The sequence below is a fragment of the Pinus tabuliformis genome, chromosome 9, assembly GCF_031772625.1.
Source record: "Pinus tabuliformis cultivar Carrire ecotype Pingquan chromosome 9, CPIR1, whole genome shotgun sequence".
Taxonomy (NCBI): domain Eukaryota; kingdom Viridiplantae; phylum Streptophyta; class Pinopsida; order Pinales; family Pinaceae; genus Pinus; species Pinus tabuliformis.
Window position 1 is genome coordinate 1,825,583,760 of NC_142307.1, and position 21,295 is coordinate 1,825,605,054.

At 31.6% G+C, this 21,295-nt stretch overlaps 1 protein-coding gene across 1 annotated transcript; it reads right to left on the bottom strand.

Moving 5' to 3' along the window:
* Positions 1 to 464: 464 nt before the first annotated feature.
* On the bottom strand, positions 465 to 20,825 carry LOC149156089 (cytokinin dehydrogenase 11-like). The gene is made up of 5 exons (XM_089444628.1): positions 20,180 to 20,825; positions 18,621 to 18,748; positions 1,536 to 1,802; positions 1,148 to 1,410; positions 465 to 1,062 (listed from the first exon to the last, which is right to left on the bottom strand). Exons 1-5 carry the CDS (start codon positions 20,823 to 20,825, stop codon positions 735 to 737), a joined length of 1,632 nt encoding a protein of 543 aa, XP_089300754.1. The 3' UTR covers positions 465 to 734.
* Between the last annotated feature and the right edge of the window lie 470 nt (positions 20,826 to 21,295).

Here is a 21,295-nt window from a genome sequence, read left to right on the forward strand (position 1 = left end):
TATTTTAAAGTTTAAAAATTTTAGTAAATAATAATTTATAATATGTAATTTGTAAAAAATTTATAAAAATATTTAAAATTTTAATAATTTTATATAATTTTTATATCAAATTTTAACATTTTCATGATAAAACATTTTTATAATGGACTAATAACTTTTACAAAAGAAAAACGCAAAATAAATATATATATATATATATATATATTAACCCACTTACCCTAAAATTTCCGTTTTCTACCATGTTTGGTTTTGGAGTGAGATAAGTTCTCCACCCACGTGAATACTTCATCAAAATATTTGGGAATGTTAGAAGTTTGAATCTACAACGTTTGGTTTTGGGATGAGATGTATCTATATATGTGTGTATTTGATGGGTAACATGGGCTAAGGTAAAGTCCAATTAGGAGACGTATAAACGAATTGACTTTATACTGCAAGTAGCGCATAATATAGTCTTGAGAATCTGATCAATAGTAACTGCAATTTAAGAAGTACGAATATCTGAATGTATTCTGGAATATAAGAACAGAAGTTCAGTTCAGTATATGTTGGAATATAATCTTGAGAAACTGATCAATATTAACAGAGTTTACTTCTGGAAACGGACATGTCTCTATAGAGAGCAAAAGCAGGATGAGAAGTGGCGCACATCACATGACAGTCCTGGGGGATGGGGGATGTAAGCGTACTTCAAATGCATGGTTTCGATAGTGGATAGTGAATAGCAGATTAACTTATTCTTGGGAATACATTCCGTTTCTGGGAAATATATTCTGTCCTGGAGCCAAAATGGCGTCTGGATCGAACAGCCTCTTTCTCTCTAAAAATCGCTGCCAGCGCCGTTGTCCGAAATGCTTCTCCCATTCTCTTTGAGTTTCATGACGACCAAGATATTGTGCCACATCGATATCATTTGCTTCACAATCCTCAAGAATAGCGTTATTCTGATCCAGGACAGAGGAGAGAGGAGGGCCCTCTGGAAACGGTTTGTTGAAACGGAGGAGGGATACCACGTAAAAGATGTCCTCGTCAGGAATAACAGCGGACGTGCGAGGATCACACCTGGACAAACATACATTTTATAACGAGTTTAGAACACGACATTTATAAAACTTACAAGCTTCACCAAATTTTGTCTGAAACTTACAAACTTCTCTTCATAGGATATAGGAGAATTAATCCATCCACTCCTTTTATAAGTGTATTTTTAAAGATTTTGCAATCAAATTCTACCATTCTGCTCTTCGGGACGAAGAGATTGAACCACGCATGAGGCGTGTACCACACACCGCTTTCTCTCGCTGATACTTCTTCGGCGTGGACACGATAGAGAAAATCAAAGTATGAATGGTCGGCGCTAAATTGTAAACCCTTAATGAAGCCAAGTTTGGAAAGCAGGGATTCGATTATCTGCAGCCCGTCAGCGAATTATGATAAGCAATTAACATATGCCATAGAAAGTAGTATACATGCTTTATATCATGAATTTAAAGAAACCGGGAATACTTGAAGGGGAAGATTTGCCAGAGAGGAACCTTATCGATGTCGATTCCAGGGTCGTAGTATTGGGCAACCTCAATAGCGTACAGTAGCGGACCCGTTGTGGAAGGAATGAGGGAAGCGTCGAAGGATTGATGAGACAGAAGATGTATGGAAGGCCAGCCATTGAGTGAGTCATTTCCGTTAAGTACAACAAAACCTTCGATGTAATCGAATCCCTGATCACGTGGGAGAGAAATGAGAAGCTCCTGGTCGTGCATGAAGTCCTGTAGTTTCGAGTAGACCAACCTTATCACTCTCGCCTGGACAAACCACATCACATCACTCGAGATTAGCATAGCAAACAATTGTTCCTCCCTCACACATATATTTTTAAAGTTATGATAAAGTTTATTCACATCAATATTGATAAAGTTTATTCATATCGATAAAGTTTATTCATATCAGTATATAAGATTAAAGTTTATTCATATCAGTATATAAGATTTAAACAAGTTTGGTATAAAGATACCAAGACCTGGTTAAATTATTGGGCAATTGACTAAAATATTGCATTGCAAAACATTAATAACATTAAAAATATTGTTAATTCTAAGTTTAAAGAGAAAATGTGGAGTGATAAAGATTCAGCAACTAAAAGAAAATTAAGATATTATAAGGAGGTCATCAACCCCACCCTAGAAGATCAAAAGTATCTCTGTTGTAACTACGTCAAAGAAGAAAATTAATATAGCCAAGATTAGAATGAACTCTCATGAGCTCCATAGTGAAACGGGTGGTTGGACAGTTCCTAAAACATAATGGATGGAAAAGATCTGCGATCTTTGTGAGAATATGAACCTTGAGGTTGACAATCACTTCCTGGTAAAGTGCCCAACTTACAACCACATTACATCTCATTTTCATCATCTTTGTTGCAATAATGACCTCCCTAGCCTTTTAGGATGTCAAAATTATAGTGAGCTCGATAGGTTTCTCTCCAAGCTTTTTAAGCATAGAAATAAAATTTTAAATCAAACTAAATAATTAGTTTCTTTAATTTAGTATCAATGATCATCATAAGAAAAATGGGTCAAATATTTATTGTACACTTATAAAGTATTTTATATAAATTTTAATTAATATGATATTTGTATTAATAATATTAAGAGTGACCTTAATTAAATTAAAAAAAATTAATTAAAAAAAATTGAAAAAACAAATTAAAAAAAAAACTATATGCTATCCAAAATAGTAAAATGAAATATAAGATAAATAAGGTTTTATGAATTTGAGAATAACCTAATATTTATATATAGAAAATTATTATTTATAAATTAATAATTATTAATTTAATTTTAATTAAAAAATAATATAAAAATTTAAAATATATAATGTAAATAAGGTAAGCTTTATTTTAATTAATAGATGAAATTATTGATGAAATAATTATTTTTATTATAATTTAGGGATATAATTTTAAGAGTGGTTTTGTAAATTAAATAATTTAAATTTGAATTAAAAAAAAAAAATTACTCAATTTTGGTTAAAATTAATGAAAAAAATATTTAAATAAAAACCATTTTATCAATTAATTAACAAGTATATATTTTTATTTTTAAAAATGATGAATTAGACTATTTCATCTATTACTTAATAATTATATATTTATGTTTTAATGATGAATTAACAATTTATTCAAATAATTTGAAAAAAAAAATTATAATATTTTTCGAATCCAAAGCCTTGACTTCACCTCAGTTCAATCCCAAGCTTTGGAAGAGGTTCTTTGATGATACTTTCATCAAGTGGCCTCATGGTTGTGAGAAGTTGGATTTATTCCTCCGACATATAAATAATCTATCTAGCTCCATTAAGTTCACTATGGAGACTAAAAATGATGGCTCACCAAGGAAAATGATAACTCTTTCACTCACGAGGTCTTTTAGAAGAAAACCCATACGGAACAATTCCTTCATGCCAACTCCCGTCATTTCTTCCTCAAAAGGTTGGTGTTCTCAACACTTTCGTCACTTGTTCTCTTAGGGTCTCCGATAAAGATCATTTGGAAGATGAGAAAACCCATCTACTTAAGGTTTTTAAGAATAATGGTTATAGTTGGTCCCAAGGTCTCAAAGCTTTCTTGAATGCAAGCAAAGGTCCAAAATTAAGAAAAGAGCAAAGAGAATTGGTTACCAATGTCCAGCTTCCCTTTATCCAAGGTACCATTGATAGATTGCTCGGATTTGCCTTTATCCAAGGTACCATCGATAAGATTGCTTGGATTTTTCTTTATCCAAGGCACCATTGATAAGATTGCTCAAATTTTAATGAAGCACAAGATCTCTTTAATTTTGAGACCCCTGAACACTATTCGTAGCTCCCTCAAATCCATAAAAGAGGTCCATTAGATACAAAAGACATGAAAGGTGTTTATTTAATCCCATGTTCCTGTGTGAACCCCTATATTGGAGAAACAAACAACTCTATAAATCAAAGAATTCATGAGCATGTAGCTCATATTAGACATTATAGGACCTCCTCCTTAGCTTTAGCGGGACCTGCTAACAAAACTAAACACCACATTTGTTTAGAATATTCTCGTGTTATTGCAAGGATTGACCACTTTCATTACCGAAACTTTAGAAAAGCTATCAAAATTGAAAAAAATCTTTCACGTTGAATAGGGATGATATGTAGAAAATTAGCAGTGCTTGGATTGCGCCCCTTTTTCCCTAAGCTAGTACACTTCCCCTTCTCCTTTCTTTCTTAGTGCTCGTCTCCCTTTTCTCCTTTCTTTTTATAATATTTATGAGTTATTTTATTTATTATTATATATATATTATTTATTTAATCAATTCTTATTATTATTATTATTATTTAATTTATTATTATTATTTACTTTTAATTTATTTATATATTTTTAACCTTTTTTATTTCTTTTATTATTTTCGAAATTATTGTTTTTATTTGGTTATTATCAAATAAAAGTAATATTTTTGAAAAATTAATAATAATAAAAACATATTAGTGTACATATTATTTGTTAAGACTAAATTAACTAATTTATTTATCTAAAGTAAATCAATAAATAAAATTTAACATTTATATTGATTCTTTTGTATTATTTATATAACGTTCATCTTACAGGGGTGAAGAAGTGGGATTAAAACTAGTTTGAAATATTACTAAAATAATAATAACATATTAGTGTACATATTATTTATTAATACTAAATTAACTAATTTATTTATTAAATAAAAATAAATAAATAAATAAAATTTAACATTTATATTGATTTTCTTGTATTATTTATATAACATTCATTTTAGCGTCAATCATCACTTCCAACTTCTCAGGAGGTCACCCATCCCAGATCGCCTGTAGCTCAAGTGCGCTTCACTATGGATTTTGCCCCACAAAGAAGCCCACATAGCTTGCTACCCCATTTGGAAAACCTTAGCAAGTATTGTGCCTCATGAACCATCCAAGTAGAGTTCCCTTCACTCTTTTGAATTTAAGCATCGAGGCGTTTTGATAGTGCATTCTATTACATATCAATTTTTGGGATTCAATTGTGTTAAGTAAGACGTTCATCTATGACCATTTCCATGAGAGATAGTCATAACTCACTAATTTCTCATGATTTTTTGGTTTTCACAATGCATTATATTACATATCATTTTTTGGGATTCAACTGCTTTAAGTAAGTCATTCATCTATGACCATTTCCATGAGAGGTAGTCGTAATTGATTAATTGCTCATGATTTTTGAGTAGTTCACTAAATACATGTTGCATCCATTGATTCTCATAGGGGTGAAGAAGGAGGATTGAAATTAGTGAAATGAATCACATAGCGTCAATCATCATTTCCACGAATAGTAATATTATTAATTTGTTCATACATATTTTTTTATAAATATATTAATAACATTATTTTTAATGATAGCCGAGTGAACAAAAACAATGTGAAACATGAAATATTATGTCTTTTTGTATATTAATAGAAATATAAATAAAATTATGCTTAAATAATTAATTAATAATGTTTTTTAATATAAAAATTTAGCAAATTTATTAATAAATGAATTTGCGTTAATATTTTTTTGATATTTATATAATTTTATATAAACTTTTAAATATAAATTAAAATAATAATAGTCATTTAAAAATAAATAAATAAATAAAAACAGTTTTAATTAAATTTAACTTTGGATGGGGTGTTACATGTACAGAAGGGTGCGGGGTGGGGTGGTGTAGTGTGGGGTGGGGAGTTTCCATCTCACCTGGCCATACAACTAAGGATGTGGTAGCATGTCTCTATGGAGGGTTCTTAAGATTGGCATAAGGGAACTGTCATTTTCCAACTATAAACCATCCTCATTAACCACCCTTGCAACTCTCACTCTAGTCACATCCACCTTGAGTGCAACCTCATATTCTAGTCTATACATTGGTGCCTCTCTTCTATGGGAAATTATGCTTTGTAAATGCCGAGCATGGCACTCATGACCTCGGTCCTAGCACTTCATAGTTTTAACATTGTGAGTCGTCATGAAACACGTATCCATGGGCATTACACAACATTCACATTTATGAATTATACCTTGGTTGTTATGCTAGTTCATCTCTCCATCAAACAAGAGAGATCCCTAGGTGAAGTGTAGCTAGAATAGGTGTATTCATTTGAGTCGAGCATGGAGTGTTCTCCCACGTCTAACTTGCAAAGTAGCTCTAAAAAGAAATATTACCAAACTTCTTAAGAACTCTACTCCACAAAGTTTCTATCATTCCTTCTAAAACTCTTTGGGCACTTCATCTTCCCTGAGAATATGTCTCTATGTGTGGAATTTATAGTAATTTTTGACTTTGGTTGAAGCATCTCACCGCCATGAAGCAACTATGTACTTATTGGACAACTTCCCTCTCAAGCATAATCATCCCTCTCAATTCTTAGTTCTTTAATTGGATTTTTACTCATCATGTTACCATCTACTATGCCAACCTTCATAATCATCCAGTCTTGTTACTTTACTAACCTTATGATTGTAGTGTCACTAGAATAGTCATTCCCTCAATGGTTCCCATTTTCTTGTAAAACATGCCTCGACTATTCCTTACTTTGTTGGTCCTACTCCCATATCTATAGCTTGTCATCGACCTCAATCTTATGTCTGGAATACACTCATCGCTCTGTCTTTCTTAGCTAGATCTCCTAACTATGTGACTTTGTCTACTCCTTAGCACTCACCCCCTGTTCCTTGGCCTTTTCTCCATCTTTGTGCATCTATCATGCCTCTTCAATGTGCCTAGGTCAACACAAAGCATTGTATAAATAGGAAGAAACCAACTAAGTAAAATCAATTATTGGAGGAAAGAACTACTCGATTTAGAAAGATTACTCCAAGCCCCATTTAGGACGAGCTCACTCATGTCAATAAAGAGGGGACCTCCCAATGACACCACTTCTCGAATACTAAGGTTTTATCTAAACCGAATGATTGGGTGTTGGACATTGGGCATCCACATGGGTGCTTCAATCAATACATGCACATAGTTGACCTATATTTCCATATGAAACTCCTCTAGGGAAAAGTTCTCTTAGATTAGCATGGATATAGAGCAGAACTAATCAACTCAATGGAGCACTTGCATTGGCACATGAAGGACACAAATCAACAACTAGATCACATTGAGCAGCACCTTAGCAACCCTCCCGCAATTGGTAGCACATAAGATTGTAACAAGAATCTTGTCTAGATTACATACTGACTCAAACCCTTGTACTTAATCTCTTGACATTTCTTTTTCTTTTAAGTATCATGTTTCATGAGTTTCTTTCATGGTTGTGAAGGTTAGTATTTTTGTTTATGTACGGTAAACTTTTAACTTACATGCACCTCAATGTCTTCTCTCTCTCCAAGGAGAGTGAATTTTTGGATATGGTTGTGTTTCTCCTAGCCATTTTAAAATTCTCATTATTTTCATGTAATCTCTTGTTTAGAAGGAAATACAAAATTTTACTCCAAAAAGAAACAAAAACAAAAAAAATAGTATAATGAGTTTTATTTTTTGAGTGAATCGGTAACTTGGCTAACCTTGACATGAGGTAGATTCCAAATTCTATCACTATAACCCATAGCTGAGTCCTCACCACCCCATCTAGGTCTAAATGAATTGAACATGAGACCTTATACTCACATTTACTATATATTTAGATATAATATTATGGAAAAGAGAGTAATTTAATAATTATATCTAAAATAAAAATTACCATTAGACTCATCATGATGATCAGTCTTGTTGTAGACTTAAATATTGACACAAAAATGGCTAATGTGGTTCATATTTAGAATACTCATCATCCTCACGATTATCATCACAGAAATAATCTTCTTGTAGACTTGAAAAGTTGACACAAAAATGACTACTATGGTTCATATTTCGAATACTCATCATTCTCAATATTCTCATCATAGACATATTCGAACACTCAAAAATTACTATTGAAAATATTAACCACTTAAACTAAATTTTAATTAAATAGAGAACTATAAAATTATAAAAATTAAAAATTAATATAATATTAATAATATTTTAGTAAGTTCAAAACAATCTAGTTAATTTATATAAAATGAAATTACACAATTTTGAATTAAATTTTAATTACCAAATATTATATAAAAGTTAAATTGATGATGTTTTATATAAAAGCCAAATAATAATAATTAAGATAATTTTTTTTATGGAGTAGTTGTTTTTAGACTTAAATTAATGTAGTTAAGAAATAAATTGTTCACTAAATCATTCATAATTGACTAAATCAATTTTACTTTTATATATATATATATATATATATATATATATATATATATATATATATATATTAAATTATTAACATAATTTATTGAAATTGATCAATTATTTATTTATTTATATAAAATTAAATTTTTAAATAATTTTGTGTAAAATTAATAATAATATTATTAAATATAAATAGCAAATATTTTAGTATATCACATTTAAATAAATATACTTAATAATTAAATTATATATATATATATATATATATATATATATATATATATAATTGATTTTATAAATAAAAATATTTTAATTAAAAAAACAAAGTTAATCTAAAACTTTCTTCTAATATTTATCTATTATCCATATGGATCTAATCAAATCTTACTCATCTAATGTATAAAAAAAATCTCATATTTCTCTATTATTTATATAGATTGGATAGTTCTGTTTAATTAGTTGAGTCTTATTGTTAAATATTTCTGTCCTTTAGAAATACAATAATTAATCAGTATGAACCATATAAAAAAAACTATATAAATCAAGAAAAAATTCCTCTAAAATAAAAAATTCCATATAGATCAAATCAAGTCTCACTCATCCAATGTATAAAAACAACAAGTCACATCCACAAAGAAGACTTAACATGCTAAAATTCAAAAATATTAAATAGGATTTGGCTAGCCACTGTAGATCAGAATTTAAGGATTTTTTCTCTATCACGATTTTACATTCAATAAGATAATATTATTCACATAATTAAAGTATTTAAATATATATTGAGTGGAGAACGAAATTTAGTTGCGGTAAATACAATAAGAATATCAAATAGGATTTGGCTGGACACTGTAAAATTTATTAGATGTAAGGTATAAGACAAGTAGATCAGAATTTAAGGATTTTTTTCAATCACGACTTTATAATCTTATTCACATGATTAAAGTATTTATATATATATTTAGTGGAGAACTAAATTTAGTTGTGGTAAATACAATAAGAATATTAAGGTATAAGACAAGTAGATCAGAATTTAAGGAAATTTTTCGATCACGAATTTACATTTAATAAGTTGATCTTATTCACATGATTAAAGTATTTAAATATATATTTAGTGGAGAACGAAATTTAGTAGCTTTTTATTTTTTATAATTTTTAATGAAAATATTACTTTAATTTTTTAATATATAAATAGTTTAACAATTTTGAAAATTTCATAAACATTCAACATATATTATTATAACAACTTAAGTATGCCGACTTCACAAATTTTATAGCAACTTAAGTATGCCTTTTAACAAATTTGTGATTTTATTTAGGTTTAAATTCATGGGAAAGTGGTGTAGTTTTTATTTGAAATGCTTAAATATACAAATGGATTTTAATTAATTTGAAAATTTTTAGAGGCATTTGTTTAAATACTTTTAACCAATTAAGTATGTTATTTTAACAAGTTTCATCTTTAGAGCAAAATTTATGAGAAAATATTATTATTATTATATATATATATATATATTGATGTAATGGCTGGGGCGGATGGCTTTCACACCCCCCACCCAAGTTCGAATCCTGCGAGGTTGTAAAAAGTGGAAAATGAGTGGGTCCTACCGAAGCTTACAAAAAAAAAAAAAAAAAAAATTTAGAAAAGGTGATTTTTATTGTTTTGATATTTTCTCTTTTTGATTTAGATTATCTAAATCATATTTATGTTATATTTTTTCTCTTCAAAACATAATTTTGAATGTATAAATGAAGTTAAAGAATTCAAAAAAACCATTTAAACATTGTGTGTTGAAATTCTTTAATCTCTCAAATTTTTTATTTTGGCTAAACTTTATCACAAAATATGTTAAAAATGGGGGAAAGCATAGAACATATGGATTATGCTTTAAAAATAGTCTAACTCTGGATGCGGGAGCATCTCAACTTAGCCAACAATGTGATTGTATGTTCACATGTTGTGGCTAACACAACATAAATTTCATTGAGGTGAGTGATCAAATATCAGTTTTAGTAGAGAGGGTTGGATCTCTCGAATTAATCTTTATCTCAATTATTGTAATAATTGGGTTACTGTATTATTTTTAGAATAGGAAATAAGTTATTAGTATAGGTGTGTATTAGAGCTTGAGAATAGGGATTTAATGGTTGAGTTGATAAAAATAGAGATTGAGTTGTCAATGAAGTTAAGATAGGATTTTATTCATAAATGAGGAAAGAATGTAATGACAGAGAGCTTAGGTGATCGAGAATAGAGTGAGTAAGTGAGAGTTTGAGTGACAGAGATAGGGTTTGAGATTGAACAGAGGTCAGACAAACTGTTGTAATTGAGCGAGAGGGCCAAGACTCTGTAATTTCCATTTTGTTGAATAATTGATTGAAGTGTGGTGTGGACGCACTGTTCTAGTGTAGAAATTCATTTGTAGCTGTGTATCGACGTTATAGACCCTATTCGCATATTTTTCTCTGTTCATACATTTTATTGAATATCACAGTCGATTAATATTAATGATTAATATTGAGCTTAAGCATTAAACTTTCCTTAAGCATCTTTATTAATATTGTGAATTAAGCACATGGTAGTATTCGATAAGTGGGAAGTGGTATCTTGCATGCCCTAAAGGTGGTAAGTAGTATTCCTAAATTTTATGTGATTAGCCTAAGTGGGTGACACATAGCATGAGAAAACTACTTTTGTCACGTGCTCTCAAACTGATATCGGTTGTGCAAGAATCTGCGCGAGATTGTGCAATTGGACAGGTCACATCGACGGTGGAGATCGTCTGTGATAGTTGGTGAGCAGATGATGCAATATCTGTTGGATCTGGATAAGTGAGATCAACAACGTGGATTGAAATGCTTGATAAAAGGAGAAGTCAATGAGGGACCGACAATGATTGGTCAGATGAGCGGGACGCTCAGTGGGAAAATCCACGTATAGAATCTATTAACATGCAACTGATTGGTTACAAAGTTAACTAGTAGTCTAATTCGAAACTACCACCCCATTTCGTCAACCTCCTACGTCATTTTGGTATCAGAGCACAAAGATTAAGTTTTGCTACTGTAGACATGCCACTGAGGAGAGAAGGAAGCATAGGTCGAGGAAGACCTGTAGCAAATGCAGTTCTATTGGATGAGATCTGAAATCTGCGTACAAGGATGGAGATAAGGGAGACTGCTTAGAGGAGAGCACCTAATGAAGGAGATTTCAATGCTACAGAAGAATCTTATGAGGAAGAAGAAGAGGATGAAAGTGAAGCTGCCAAAGTTCTCAAGATATTGGCCAAAGCAAGTGGAAGACCAGAGGTGGAAATACCTTTGTATGATGGGAATCTCAATGTACAAGAATTAATGTACTGGATTAGTTCATTAGATAAGTCTTTTGACTATGAAGAGGTTGATGACAAAAAGAAGGTAAAATTTGCAATTACCAGATCGAAGGGTCATGCAGCTATCTGTTGGGATGAATTATAAACATCCAGAGCAAGAAAAGGGAAGTCCAAGATCAAACAATGGGATAAAATGGTGAATAGATTGAAAGCTAAATTTATGCCAAAAGATTATTAGTTAAATTTTTTTCAGACATATACAAAATTTGAGGCAAAAAGGAATGACTATCAAAGAATACACAAAAGAGGTTTATAAGCTGAGCATTAGAGCAGGACATGTAAAGGATGATGTAGAAAATGTAGCCAGATACATAAATGGGTTGAGATATGACATACAAGAAGAAATAAGCTTTCTAAGTCTCAAGACAATTCTAGATGCATGTCCAGCAGCTTTGAAGGCAGAAGAGAAGATGTTGAGGAAGAAAAATTGGAGAATAGAGGAAAAAGTTCAGCAAGAGGTAGATGAAATACCAGATCAAGATTTCAGCACCCTCAAGGTGAAGTGAGAGGTTCAAGTAGTATACCACCACAGACAGGAGAATTTAGTAGAGGAATAATTGCACCCAGAGGAAGGGGCTGAGGAAGATAAATTTGGTGTTACACATGTGGAGAATGGGGACATGGATCATGGAATTGCCCTCATAATAAAGTAACAAATCAGAGGAACGTGAATGTGGTTGAAGTAAGGGAAGAAAAACCTCAAATTGCAAACAAGGAAGAATCACCTGAAGTAGGAGAATCCTTGTTGTTGAAAAGGGTATTGCTTAAGGCAGAGAAAGAGATAGGAGAACCAACTCAGAAAAGAGTTTATGCATAACTACATGCAAGTCCAAAGGAAAATGATCTAAAATAATAATTGATAGTGGAAGCACTAATAACCTTGGTTCTACATAAATGGTGGATAATTTAGGACTAGTGAAAATAGTACACCCTACTCCTTACAAAGTATCATGGCTGCAAAAAGGATATCAACTTATTGTGACAGAACAATGCAAGGTAGAGATACAGATTGGTACTTATAAGGATGTAATATTGTGTGATGTAATGCCAATGGATGTATGCCATGTGTTGCTGGGAAGACCTTGGCAGTTTGATCGGAAAGCTATTCATGATGAGAGAAGAAATACTTACACTCTAGAGAAGGATAGAAATAAACACACACTGTTGCCATTGAAGGATGAAGCAGGCAACAAAACGCCTGGAAATAGTGTTATGCTGATGAGTGGGAAAGAATTGTTGTAAGAAGTCAAGAAGGATGAACAAATGCACTTTGATATCATAAGGAGACCTAAGGTAATTTTAACTTCCACAAACTTAGATGATTTATCTGAAGAAATCAAAACTTGTTGAATGATTTTGTTGATATTATTGTGGATGAGTTTCCACATGCATTACCACCCATCAGGAGTATTAGTCATCATATTGACATAATACCTAGAGAAAGTTTGCCAAACAAAGTAGCATACAAGTTAACTTCTCAAGAAAATGCAGAAGTTGGAAGACAAGTACAGGAATTGATGGATAAGGGATTAATCAGAGAGAGTCTTAGTCCATGTGCTGTACCAACACTACTCAGTCCAAAAAAAAGTGGTGAATGGCGTATGTGTACAGATTCCAGAGCCATAAACAAGATTACTATCAAGTATAGATTTCTTTTACCACGCATGGATGATTTAATGGATTGTTTAAGTGGGTCAAAGTATTTTTCTAAAATAGATCTGAAGAGTGGATATCATCAAATAAGGATTAAAGAGGGAGGTGAATGGAAGACTGCATTTAAAACAAATATTGGGTTATATGAATGGTTAGTGATGCCTTTTGTTCTCACTAATTCACCTAGCACATTCATGAGATTAGTGAATGAAGTATTGAAGGAATATGTAGGCAACTTTGTCATTGTTTATCTTGGTGATATTGTAGTTTTCAGTAGAAGCAAAGAAGAATATCTGGAGCATCTTAAGTTGGTTTTAAGAACTCTGCAGAAAGAGAAATTGGTGATAAATCTGAAGAAATGTAGTTTCATGAAAGAAGAATTAATCTATTTGGGATTTGTAATTTCTAAAGAAGGTTTGAAAATGGATCCAGAGAAAGTCCAAGTAGTTTGGAACTACCTACTCCAAGAAACATATTTGAGGTAAGAAGCTTTCATGGTCTTGTAAGTTTTTATAGAAAATTTATCTGAAGTCTTAGTCAGATTTGTGCACCAATTATTAAAACAATCAAAAGAGACTAATCAACCATTCAAGTGGACAGAAGCAACAGAACAAAATTTTAAGTTGCTGAAGAAGAAAATTAGAGATAAACCAGTTTTAGCTTTACTTGATTTTGGGAAAGTTTTCCAAGTTGAAATTGATGCTATTGGAGTTGCAATTGGTGTGGTTTTGAGCCAGGAATAGATACCAATAGCCTACTTTAGTGAGAAACTAAATGAAGCTAAGAAGAAGTATTCTTCTTATGATAAAGAATTTTATGTTACTGTGCAAGCTTTAAAAAAATGGAGACATTATTTGCTACCAAATGAGTTTGTATTATATTCTGACAATCATGCATTACAGTTCATAAACAAGCAGCCAAAATTGAACCAGAAACATGCCAAGTGGATAGAGATTTTACATAGTTTTACTTTTGTGATAAAACACACAAGTGGTAAGTTGAACAAAGTTACTGATGCTTTGAGCAGGGTAAATTTCATTGTACAAGAATTAAGAGTTGGTGTTGTAGGATTTGAAGAAATGGTTGATATGTATAAAGATGATGTAGAATTCAAATATGTTTATGAAGTTTTACAAAATCCAATATTTCATAATAGAGGTCAGTGGTTAAATTATTTTATCCAAGGAGGTTTACTATTTAAAGGTAACAAATTGTGCATTCCGAAATGTTCTATGAGGGAAAACATAATCAAGGACGAACACAGTGGAGGATTATCTGGTCACTTTGGACAAGTAAAAAACTTTGCTAATGTAAATGCGTTTTACTATTGGCTAAAGATGCAAATTTATGTTAAGAAATTTGTTGAGAAGTTTAGAATCTCTCAGCATGCTAAATGGAGAAGCCAAAATACATGATTGTACCAACCATTGCTAATACAAGACCGACCATGGGATGCAATTAGTATGGACTTTGTTTTGGGGTTACCTAGAACTCAAAGAGGGAATGATTCCATTTATGTTGTGGTAGATAGATTTTCCAAAATGGAACATTTCATTGCATGTAAAAAGACTAGTGATGCAACACATATTTCTAATCTATTTTTTCAGAGGTTGTAAAGTTACATGGATTACCTATAAGTATTGTGTCTGATAGGGATACAATGTTTGGTGGGCATTTCTGGAGAACTCTTTAGAAGAAACTAGGTGCCAAGCTTAGTTTCAGTTCAGCATGTCATCCTCAAATAGATGGAAAGACCGAAGTGGTAAATAGAAGCTTGGGAAACATATTGAGAAGTTTCATACATAACAATCCTAAGCAGTGGGATTTAGCATTTGCTCAAGCTGAGTTTGCTTATAATGATGCTCCAAACTGAAGTACTGGGACGAGTCCATTTCATATTATTTTTGGAATGAATCCAAGAGATGTGTATGAACTCAGAAATTTGGGTAAACAGGAGACAAGAAGTGCAAAAGATGAAGAGTTTGCAGAGACTACAAGAAGATGTCAAAGACATATTGTAAGAAAGAAATGGAAAATACAAACAGAAAGCTGATATGAGGAGGAGAGAAAAATAATTCCAAGTAGGAGATCTAGTGATGGTATACTTGAGAAAAGAAAGATTTCCTATTGGGACTTACAATAAACTAAAGATGAAAAAGATAGGACCATGCAGAATTGTGAGGATGTTTTCAACTAATTCTTATGAAATTGAATTGTGAGAAGGGATTGGAATATCACCTATCTTCAATGTTGCAGATTTGTATCCATACAAGGAGACAGAGTCAAAGCTACAGAAGGAACCTACAGGAGATGAAGTTCAAACTTTAAATTGGGATGAAAAAATGCCAAAGACAGTCAAGAAAGAGGTGGAAGTTGTTTTGGAGAAAAGAGTATCCAAAAGAACTAGAGGATAGGTTTATTTTCGGTATATAGTCAAATGGAAGGGACAACTAGTGGAGGATGCTAGTTGGATAACAACAGTAGAATTACAGAAGTATGGAGTAAAGCCTGAAATTTTGATGAAGAATTCTTTTCTTCCCCAGGAGTCTGATGCAGGAGCATCCGGACTTAGTCAGTAATGTGATTGTATGTTCACATGTTGTGGCTAACAAGAGATGAATTTCATTGACCTCAGTGGTCAAAAATCAGTTTTAGTAGAGAGGGTTGGATCTCTCGAATTAATCTTTATTTCAATTATTGTAATAATTGGATTACTGTATTATTTTTAGAATATGAAATAAGTTGTTAGTATAGGTTTGTATCAAAGCTTGAGAATAGGGATTTAGTGGTTGAGTTGATAAAAATAGAGATTGAGTTGTCAATGCAGTTAGGATAGGATTTGATTCATAAAGGAGGAAAGAATGTAATGACAGAGAGATTAGATGATTGAGAATAGAGTGAGTAAGCGAGATTTTGAGTGACAGATATAGGGTTTGATATTGAACAGAGGTCAAACAAACTGTTGTAATTGAGCGAGAGGGCCAAGGCTTTGTAATTTCCATTTTGTTGAATAATTGATTGAATGGTGGTGTGGACGCATTGTTCTAGTGCAGAAATTCATTTCTAGCTGTATATTGGCATTCTAGACACTATTAGGGTATTTTTCTCTGTTCATACATTTTATTGAATATCACAGTCCATTAATATTAATGATTTATATTGAGCTTAAGCATTAAACTTTCCTTAAACGTCTTTATTAAGATTGTGAATTAAGCATGTGGTAGTATTCGATAAGTGGGAAGTGGTATCTCGCGCACCTTAAAGGTGGTAAGCGATATTCCTAAATTTCATGTGATTAGCCTAAGTGGGTGACACGTAGCACGAGAAAACTACTTTTCTCGCGCGCTTGCGACCTGATATCGATCATGCAAGAATCTGTACGAGATTGTGCGACAACCATTCGATTGGACAGGTCACATCGACAGTGGAAATCGTCCGGGTTAGTTGGTGAATGGACAACGCGATATCTGTTGGATCTGCAGAAGTGAGATCAATAGCGTGGATTGAAGCGCTTGATAAAAGGAGAAGTCAGCGAGGGACCGATAGTGATTGGCCAGATAAGCGGGACCCTCAGGTGGAAAATCCACATACAAAATCTATTAACATGCATCTAATTGGTTACAAAGTTAACCAGTAGTCTAATTCCAGACTACCACCCCATTTCGTCAACCTCCTACGTCACTTTTTCACTAATGCAATTTTGTGTGAGGTTCTTATTTTTATTTTCTTAAAATGCAATGCAATTCTTGGTGAGGTTGTCATTTGTATTTGCTTAAAATGTAATGCAATTCTTAGTGAGGTTGTTATTTTTATTTCTTGAAATGCAATTTTGATTAGAGTTTCTCAAAAACCTTTAACCACTTGGAGTGTATTGATATGGCAACTGAAATAAGTTATTTCAACAATTTTTGTTTAGATTTTGAAAGGAGTTCATCTATAGTAAAGTGAAAAAAGTGTAAGTTATAGATTTTCTTGCTTCTTTAAATAGATTTAGCTATGCAATTATGAGATGTGATTATTATTTTTCATTGTTAGAATTTTTTTTGAAAAATAGGGAAGAATTGAATTTATATTAACTTAACAACTTATATATTTTGTTCCAACAATTTTGAACAAATTTGGACTAGGTTTTATGAAGTGTATAAGTTTAACTCTTCTACTCCTTTGTTTTATCATAGAAATCTATTGATAAAATTCATGATGTTGTTAGTCTAGTCTTTTGAAATACATTTCTTGATTCATAAATAGATTTAAGAGAGTTTGAAAACTACAATAAACAATCTAATTATCCTAAAAAATTTCCCTCTTCTAATCATATTTTTCATGATGTTGTTATTTTTAGTTTTTTGAAATACATTTTCAGATTCATAAATAGATTTAAAAGAGTTTGAAAATCACAAGAAACAATTTAATTATCCAAAACACTTTCAGTCTTCTAATCATATTTTTGAGTGCAAAACATTTAGTAATTAGATTGTACATTTATGTTTTTATAGATTTAACAACCCAAAGTTACTATTCCAACAGATTTAGCCCAATTAAAATATATATATATAAATGTTCAAAATTCAAATCCAACAACTCCAACCAAACTATATATATAAATAATTTAAAATATATTTTACAAAAGATGAATTCAATATATTCCAGGGTTTTGTCTTTTTCATGGATGAAAATTTGTTTGGATTAAGTTTTTACTTTTTGTTATTACAAATTCATTTTTAAATATAAAAATGCAACAATTTATGTTTTTAGATTTATTTATTAAAACTTATTATTTTAGTTAAATTGTAAAAAAATATTAATATAACCCAAAAAAACAAAACAAAAACATTAAAACTACCTCTTGTGAAAGATAAAAACATTAAAACTACCGTTTAGCCAAAATTTGGGCAAAATATGATCGCAAAAAATATGCCCCTTGAACCAGCAAATTAATTTAATGCATGACTATCATAGCTAAATGATTTTACCTAAATAATTGATCGTTGACAATGCAGCCGTGATGCCATGATTTCACGTGACACAGAAAGATGGCATGGTGAAAGTTTAGGTAGATTTCGTTTTGCAGAGACAAACAGAGATCGCGGGATTAAATAACTACCCTCTGCATGGATGCTAGCTACCAATATTTTCTACAGCTATAAATATATCCAGGAAACTAAGATAATAGCGAATAATTGCCAGACTACATAACTGTGGAAAATGCAATACTTACATAACGAAAGGAAAAAATGTTCAGCGACCAAATTCTTAACATTTTCAACGGGGAAATGATGGTGATTATTCATACCCTTTTCGGAGCACGTTGAAGGATGATTCTTGCTTTAGTAATGATTCCCAATTGTCCTAATCCTCCAAGTGCACCAAAGTAGAGATCCGGCTGCTTCTCTTCACTACACGTTATGATTTCTCCTTTACCTGTAATGTCATATAACGTCAACGCACTTGAACTTTTAGGTAAAATAAAGCAGCTAAAATACATTCTATAGGTTTCATCTTCAAAAAATTCAATCGTGGACAATGTAAGGGGATGAAATTTTCAATTATTTAGCGGCAATTCAGATATTGGCCACTTCATTCGGCCAAAAAATAATCTGATTTATCTAAAAAAATATAATAATTATTATATTGGTTATTTAAATATATCACGAATATAAAATTTATTTCATTTTTTAATAATATATATTAAATTTGTTTATAAATAAGTTTCATCTCTTCGGATAAACGACTGCATCGAAGATTTCATGGCATGGTTTGATATCTAATAAAAGGAAATAATATTTGTAAATATTATTAATTTTCCATAAATATTCGATTCAGTTATATAAAGCTTTTAATTTTTTATTTTTATTTTATAAATATTTAATAAACTAAGCATTATGAGTTCTAATGGGATTTAGATTTCTACAACTGAGAAATTATTATTTTTTATTTAAATTTAATTTTTTTAAATAAAATAATGAATTTTATTATAATGACCTAAACAAATTATAATAATGCATATAGCTCTAGTTGCTGGTTGGGCTGGTTCAATGACTCTGTAAGAATTAGCAATTTTGGATCCATCCCATCTTTTTCTTGATCCAATGTGGAGACAAGGTATGTTTGTTATACTTTTTATGACTCATTTGGGAATAAAGGATTCATGGAGTGGATGGAACATCACCGGAGAAACTGTAATTAATCCCGGTATTTGGAGTTATGAAGGTGTGGCCGGGGCACATATTATGTTTTCTGGCCTGTGCTTTTTGGCAGCTATCTGGCATTGGGTATATTGGGATCTAGACATATTCTGTGATGAACTTACGGAAACGTTGTTTAGATTTGCCAAAAGTATTTGGAATTCATTTATTCCTCTCAATTTTTATTTTATTATAATAGATCTTTAAAATAAGTTCAAATTTCTAATTATATTGTTCACTATAAAAAAGAATAATTAATGATAATATATATATATGTATATCAGAATAAATTTGTAGAGAGAATGGAATTGCTAAAATATTATGATCCAAATTTTGAGGAATAATTAATAAGACATATATATATATAGCAGCAAGACTTATAATCATAACAAATATGTAGAAAAAAAAGGAATTGCCGGAATAAAAAAACATATATAATATTAACCTAATCCTAAAAAATAATTAATCATATATATATAATATTTTGAGGCAATAGCAGCAAGACCTATCATCAGAACAAAACCTCTCATCAGAACAAATATGTAGAGAGAGGAATTGCGAGAATACTGAAACATTTATAATATTAACATGATCCTCAACTGATTTAATAAAAAACTAAAATAGGTCAACATTGCAATCAAAGATTTGAAGTTAATTTCATGAGAACCTGTAACAATTTCTAGCTGCAAGACATTGCTAATTTGCGGACCAAATCGAAATGTCTGGCCACTTATCCCAGCATTAGACAGAGTCCCACCAATGGAAAGATCAAGATAGTCAGTCCATGAGCGAGGAGCAAGTCCTACGCCCACTGTACCCCTCAGCACATCAACCCAAAGCTCACCTGACATTGCGTCAACATAGGGAGCATCTGTGTTATTTTCTTGAACTATATTGATTCCTTTGAGTGAAGCCATGTTCACCACAATTCCATTCAATGCCATAGCCTGCCCACCGATGGAGTGGCCATTACCTCTGGCAGCTACTGTTAAATTGGGAGACGTAGCTGCTATTCTCATCAACTTACTGATATCCTCCGCTGAGGATGGAGTGAGAACAGCAGCGGGTTTGCTGTGATATATACCTCCAAAATCACTCGATGCCTCTTCTATCGAAGGTCCCTCGAATATTATAGCACTTTGGCATACTTGGTTGTCGAGGTGGCCAGAGATAATACAATTTCCATACGTATCATCCACTCCTATTTGCTTGTCAAGTTCGCCGGAGATCATACAAACTCCATATGTATCATCTCCTCTTAATCTCCTCAATGAAGCCATAAAAAAAACCACGACCAGCCATCTCATCTTCATCTTCATCTGTTGTGATATTGTTCACAGCACAAGTATCAGAAGTATTATTCAAAATTGTATTACACTGTTGCTAATGTTTAATGGAAATGCACGATTTATATCTCAAGAGATCCTTGCTGGGATTTACTGTCATCAGCAGATTTACTGTCATCAGCAGATCCTTGCTGGACTCATTCAACGAGATTTTGAGTACGTCGAAATGCAAAGCTAACGTGCACAACTAAATAATATTATTTTTGCTTAGATAGATCCCAATAAGATATCAGTTGATTTTCTTTGGACAATCCCAATAAGATACTCAATTAGAGAAGTGTTCGAATTTGAAAAGGTATCAATTGATTTTCTTTCGACAATCCCAATAACATGTTCAATTTGAGAAGTGTTCGAATTCGAAAAGCTTCTGTACCAGTGGCGTGGATTTGAAAATCACGTTCTTCTTGTATTTGGACTTTTAAGATCGTTGACTGCGT